General features: G+C 40.6%; 1 protein-coding gene across 2 annotated transcripts in view; it reads left to right on the top strand.

Annotated features, from left to right (window-relative positions):
• LYPD6B (LY6/PLAUR domain containing 6B) overlaps positions 1-2400 on the top strand; it is a 73205-nt gene extending 70805 nt beyond the window's left edge. For both annotated transcript variants that reach the window (XM_011359557.2, XM_011359549.2), the window contains one exon: positions 1680-2400. In XM_011359557.2, the coding sequence (XP_011357859.1) occupies positions 1680-1844 (165 nt within the window). In that variant the 3' untranslated portion in view covers positions 1845-2400. The remainder of the gene's footprint in view (positions 1-1679) is intronic.
• Positions 2401-7028: the final 4628 nt, after the last annotated feature.

Here is a 7028-nt window from a genome sequence, read left to right as displayed (position 1 = left end):
TGAAGTTGCCTTTTTTTTTCTCCCTACCTAGATACACAGTACTGTTTGACAGTTCATCACTTTACCAGTCGTGGAAGAAGTACATCAATCACCAAAAAGTGTGCCTCTAGAAGTGAATGTCATTTTGTTGGCTGCCACCACAGCCGAGATTCTGAACATACAGTAAGGAAAGAAAAAGTGTGTGTGTGTGTGTGTAAAGTTACTGTCCTAAGGTTTCTTGCTGGTGATGGTTAGTTATACATCATGGAGAGGCAAGAAGGATAAGTAATAAGTTGAACATATTTATACTTGGAGGAAAAACTCCTTTACAGTGACGCAGTGGAGACCAAAGAAAAGTTGAAGACTTTCCATTCTTCAACAAAATGTTGCTAAAAACAAATGATAGTTCCCAGACTCCAGAGCTAGATCCTAGACCTTGGACTTTGGACAAATTGTCTGAAGTCAGCTCTGGAAGCCCAAGAGCAAACCATCCATGAGAAAATGTCCAGTAATGTCAAGTACTACAGAGCCCAGCTCACCTATTTTGTTTGTGACCAGAAATCACCAAGAACACTGCACAGTGGAGCTGGAAGGTGGAAAGAGAAAAATGGTGGCAACTTTTACTAAGAAAACCCTGTCTCACCCACTACCTGAGCTTGGATGAGGAAGTAAGGGTCTGAAAGATTAACCAAGGTTTAATATGATGAACTATGGATATATTTTAGATCAATGGATATTTTTAATTTTCTCATTCTATCAATCATTCTAAATGAGCATTTTACTCTTATATGCCTGGAATGCTGAAATGTTTGAGAAAAAATTACTTGAAACTATGTTAATTTCATGAGGTTTTAGAATTTGATTTAGCCTAGATGTACAGAATATTGTTCTGACGCCGTGGCTTTTAGCTCCGGCTACACAGGAGAATCTCCTAGGGAGTTTTTATAAGCTGTGTCGGTGGTGGCAGAGGGCATCCCAGAGCAATTGGACCAACTTCAGATTGGGCTCTTGGGCAATGGATTTTTTTAAAGTTCCCCAAGGAGATTCTGATGTGCAGTCTGTGTCGAAAACCACTGATAAAAAAACTTAAGAATCGCTGCCTTTATCTTACCTAGTCATCCTGGAAGCCTCTATGAATGGCAAGGATTATCAGGTTGAGGCATTGTACCAGAAATTATGACAGGAGATGGTTTCCCCTGAAAACATCTTGTGCTGTGAAGGAGCAAGTGTTTCTCATCAGCCATGTTAGCAAGCTATTGCTGCTGTGATGATAGGAATCGGGTGTTAGTATACACAATAGAGAGTCATTATTATCCCCCAACTAGTAGTACTGAGAAAGAAAATCAATGACCAATCCAACATGTTCCTAGTTTTCATTTTTGTTTCAGTGTTTTTCCTTAGAAGTCTTTAGAAGATTTGTTGACTCAATCAAACAGTCATATTCAGTTTCTTTTCCTTGCTTGTGCTTGGGTTGATAGAGATAAATCATTAAAATGAAAAGACTCTCCAGATGGTCCTGACTTTCAGGTCAGTGCGGGGGAGGGTACCCAAGGATCTGAGTGACTCATAGACTGGATAACCATCTCTAATTCTGTATGTCCTCATAGAGCTCAAGAAACCTTTATTTTCTTTGTTTCACTCTTTCCTCTTCTTCCTATTATTCACTTGCTATTTCCCCTCTCCTCTTCCTTCTGTAACAGGAGTGTAGGTCTTGCTGTGAAGGAATGATCTGCAATGTAGAATTACCCACCAACCACACTAACGCGGTCTTCGCCATAATGCACGCTCAGAGAACGTCTGGCAGTGCTGCCCCCATGCTCTACCTGCCAGTGCTTGCCTGGGTCTTCATGTTTCCATTGATATGATGCCATCATTCCTAGGAGAGGCAGAGACGAGCCCTCTGAAGCACCAGCTAAAAACTGTGTAAGCAGTGAACTTTTGAATGAAGACCAATCTGGCAAAGAGTACACATTGGACCCCAAAGGAGGAGGCAGTTGTTTTTTAGCTAAAATGCTCCTGCATGCGGCCATGGGTCAGACGAAGGGGATTTGGCCAGGACTGAGGATATTATCTGGCTTCCAGGCTTCCTGATCAAAAAGGCTGCATTTTGTCACTTCTGCAGGAAGGATCCTGCCAGCATCTACAACGGGCAGGTTGTAGTAGCCTATATTGTCCATGCCTAACCGGGCCTTTAGCTGAAAGGACTTGTCAATCTCATTGACTCTTTCAGAGGCTGCTGAGTTGGACCCTCTCATTTCTGTGACTAGCTCAGAGCATCGCTATGAAATCTAACTCTTCCCCTGATGAGAAAGTAATTTCCCTGACAACCGTATAGTCAATGATAAAGGCAACTCTAGGAGGAAAACTTCCATTTGAACTAATATGAAACCCATTTGCTAATTGTGGGGGGAAATAAAGCTTTTAAATTATATAATATAAAATGCATGCTTGTGTGTTTTTGCCTCAGATGGAACACATTTACCATGGTCATAAAGGAGGTCACTGAAGTTATGTTTCCATGGTACATGGGTGACATTTCTCTGGCTAAAAGTATAAAATTTTATGCCAAAGTGACTTAGTTGTTTTTTTGTTTTTTTGTTTTTCCTTTTGGGGGAAGGACACTGAGGATGCTAAGTGCAAAAATTAGGGAATTGAGAAAGTCAGGAAACCTCCCTGATCAAGGAAGTTAACACCTTATCATATGATGTACCCTCCACAGTAGCAGATTAAAATCAAAGAAATTGGCAAGAGAGTTCCTCTCCCCCATACAGTCAACTTGTCTCTGAATGTCAGGGCCACCAAGAGAACTTTTTAAAAAACATCTTAAAACATTTGGTTCCCTTATCTCCTTCTCTCTCCCTTTTATAGCAGTCTCAGAATTTCTAATGAGCAACTTCTTTCTGTTTCTAGAATCCTAATTTCCTGCCTTTACACTTTGGAGTGATCTTTAAACACTCTGCCCTTGTATATATAGTGATGAGTTAATGGAGTCTTTTTTTTTTTTTTCTTTAATTGAGTATCCACCAGACACTGAGTACTCCATAGAATCCATTAATGATGCTATGCTTGCCACATTCACCTGTGATGGGGGTTAGCAAATTATGACTCAGGGGCCAAATATGTCCCAACTGTTCTTAGTCTCCTAGACTGCTGTAACAGATATACTATTGATTGGGTGACTTATACTAAAACATTTAATCCTCAGCAGTCTGTGTGCTGGGAAGTTCAAGATCAAGATGCTGGAGGATTGGTGTCTGGTGAGGGCCCTCATCGTGGTTCGCAGAACACCTTCTGTTTGTATCCTCACAGGGTGGAGCAGAAAGAGAGCTCCTTTCCCTTCATTCTCTTATAAGGGCACTAATCTCATTAGTGAGGGCTCTACCTTCATGACCTAATTACCTCCCAAAGGCCCCACATCCAAATATCATTATATTAGGAATTTATACTTCAACATGCAACTTTGAAGGGGGGAGCATAAATACTCAGTCAATAGCAACTACCTATTTTTGTGAATAAAGTTTTATTGGAAAACAGCCATGTCTGTTCGTTTACATATTGTCTATGGCTGCTTTCAAGCCATATCAGCAAGGATAAGTAGATACAGCAGAGAGCATATGGCTTACAACACCTAAAAGATTTACTATCTTGTCCTTTACAGTAAAAGTGCTGGCCCCTAACCTAGGAAATGGTAAAATTGCATCAGGAGAAAGCTGCTTGCTTTGCAGGGACCATGGTGCTAATGGTGGTTACTCGGCTTGTACAATGGTTTGCCAGATCTCTTCCCTTATTTTCTTTGTCTTCTGCATCAGTGGATTTTTCTTCTCTGTCTTATTTGTTCCACTCATTCAGTTCAGTCTCTTCGTAGTTATGTGCTAATACCAGGTGCTGAGCTTTGTGTTTTTTTCTTTTCGTCTTTGACGCACTCGGAGCATTTTAATTTAAGGCTCTATAGTTTCCAATAAAACAGGGAAAAGGCAGACATCATTATCTCCCTGTTTCTGGTTGAACCGTAGACTCACCTGGAAGCATCAGTTTTGAAGGCTGATGTAGATTTATCTCGCCTTCACTCAGCACCTTGAAGTATTTGAGTTTTCATAGCTATGCTGTTTGAAATTAATTATATACGGCTTCACTTGAAACATTTTAATAGCATCTTCGGTGTCTTTTTATTCCTCGGGGGGTTTTTTCTTTTTTTTGACTGTGTAATTGACAAATTGGTAAAAAACCATTAGCAGACAGTTTTTCTATTTTGTTTCTGCTGTCTAGATTAATGAATTTTCCTGTGTGTGTGTATGTGTATGCATATGTGTATGTTTTCTTTCCTGAGGAAACTTCTTAATTTTCTCTTCACCCCACACATCATGTTCGCATGCATTTCACTCTCTACCATCACTCCCTTACGCATTTGAAATTGAGCTATGTTGAGTAAAGGAGGAAACAAAGGAACGAACAGAGGAAAGAAAACTTCTGGCAAAGACAGAAGTGAATATGGGTGCCAGATTTCCAAATAAAATATGGGATGCCCCAATAAATCTGAATTTCAGAGAAACAACAAATAATATTTTAGCATAAGTTCTTCATGAAGTCTGACTCATCTAAGACAATATTTTCAAATCCTTATTGTAATAAATCTTCTGGGTTCTTCAGAACAATACAATTCCCAGGGCATCCTGGAGCTGTTGATTCAGTAGATCTGGGATGAAGTGCAAGCCTAACCCCAGTAATTGAATGTTAAATTAAAAAGTTTAAAAAGCTCTCAGGTGATTGTGATGCTCAGCCAGGTGTATTACCCTTGAAGTGAGAGGATTATTCCTTCCTCTGAAGCCCAGTCCTTGTATAATAGAAATGTTAATGAATAATAAACATGTACGCAAGTAACCTGGGTTAGAGCCAGTGGTTCTCAAAAGTGTGGTCCCCAGACCAATAGCATCAGCATCACTTAGAAACTTGTTAGAAATGCAAATTCTTCATTTTAGACATATTGAATCAGAAACTCTGTGGGTTCAATCTGTGTTTTAATAAGGCCTCCAGGTGCTTCTGATGCTCACATAAGCTCAAGAACCGCTGGACCAGAGAAGTGCTTCCCAAATGTCTTCAGTAAATGGGTCCCTGGTGTCTGCAGGAGACTCAGGAAGCATGTAAAAAAAAAAAAAAGAAAGAAAAAGAAGAAGAAGAGGAGGAGGAGGAGGAGGAGGAGGAGAAGAAATCAGACTTCAGAAAGTCAGATTCGTTATGTCTGAGTTGCATCAGAAAATTTGTATTTTTAATAAATTCCTCAATTGATTCTGATACATAGCCACTTTGGGAGCCACTAAACTAGAGATTATAAGATGGGGGTAATGTTGGTGACCAGAAGTCCCAAACTTCAACACTTGACCTTTGAGTTCTAACGTGAACATCCTATGCATAATAAGTGGACTCTGTGTATAGTCTCTAATTTAAAAACTAGAATACAAAAACAAATTCCATTAGAGTCCATTACATGGATATTTTTCATCCCTTGCATAGAGACCTGGAATGGCCAAGTATCCCAGACCGCAGACTAATTTAATTTGCCCCTAGCAAGCAAGAAAATGAAAGGTACTTTGTAGTCACAATGTCCAATGACAACTAGAGTAGTGGGGGCAGGAGAGGAGAGGAATGTGTAGATTTGTTGTTATAAAAGAGACAAAGGGATTAGCTGTGAATATGAGGAGGGTCTGAGAGAATGGCCTGTCAAAAGTCCATGTTGAATAGATCTTCATTCTAGGATAAACTTTGAATTCCCATTCGTCAGTCATTTTCTGAAAAAGAAAAAAATGGTACCGAACATATTTTTTTTTCCTGGCTGTCTAAACCCTCAAACCCAACTCTGAGTGAAGTTAGCAGTCAGAAATTACAGGCATCATTTTCCATACAATCTGCATTCCGTCATGTCAGTCACTGTGTAAAATACATTTCATAAGAAGAGGGAAGGAGATTGGTCGGTTTCTCTTTCTCACTGGGAACGAACTTATAAAGCCCTGCAAAGCGTGAACTGAGCAATGTGAACTGGCAGGACTTGGGAGGTGAGGTGAGATATGGAATCAGATGTGGAATATATATTCGTGAAATTGCTAGCTCTTATGCAAAATTCTTTTGTGACAGTAGATTGCCATCTTATAAAACTTTGCCCTGACCTTTGGATCTTGGATATTTTATTTTTCACCTAGTTCTTTGTCAATGACACTGTGATTTGTGGATGGGTCCACTGTGATGCTGGATATGTCTGGGTACAAATTATGCCAGAAGACAAAGGCTAGTAGTGGATGCACAAAGGTGAAAGTTGTAGAAACTGGAAAACAAATGGCTGTCATAATTTGAGTCTGCCTGTGGGCATAGTTCCACTTCTGTGCACCTGGTACAGTCCAGCATCTTTCTATCACACTGTCCACTTTTCACTTGGCCCTCATAATTCTGTCTTCTTCCCAGTCCCCCTCCCTCATGGTCTTGGCCTCTGTTTCATCAGTTGCGGAGGCTGGAAGCGACTTCAACTACAAATGACAGCACCAAATTGGTTTGTATATAAATTTATTGGCTCACATAACTGGAAGTCCTGAGGGAGAGCGTGTTCCAGGGTGGACTTAATCCAGTGGTTTTAGCTCCATTTTCCACTATTCTTTTGGGTCTCAGCTCCTCCGTGCCCTCTGGTAAGGAGATGGCCACAGCTGTTCTATACTGCCCACTCAGTGTCCAGGGGAATGGATGGAAGGATACCACTGGACACTCACCAAGAAGAGATGAAGGTCTCTACTCAAGCTCCCAGAGAATCACAAGCGAGATATGGTTGCACTTGGCTTAGTACAGCTAAAGGGATCTCAGTGTCCCCAGAGGCATGTGAGGAGCATAGCAGCAGTTAGACATCTGAACAAAATAGAAATTAAAAAAAGGAGGAAGGAAGAAATGAATCTGGGTGGGCAGCCAGAAATGTCTGCTCCAGTTTCCCACATTTTGAGGCTGTGTTGCCACATTTTGAGGCAGTCGTTAAGGTAGCTGGGAAAATGCTATCATGTTCGAGAGAAGCAAGCCAA

This window comes from Pteropus vampyrus, unplaced genomic scaffold (genome assembly GCF_000151845.1).
Source record: "Pteropus vampyrus isolate Shadow unplaced genomic scaffold, Pvam_2.0 Scaffold2, whole genome shotgun sequence".
Taxonomy (NCBI): Eukaryota; Metazoa; Chordata; class Mammalia; order Chiroptera; family Pteropodidae; genus Pteropus; species Pteropus vampyrus.
The sequence above is the reverse complement of the archived record's forward strand: the minus strand, read 5'-3'. Positions and strand labels throughout refer to the sequence as shown.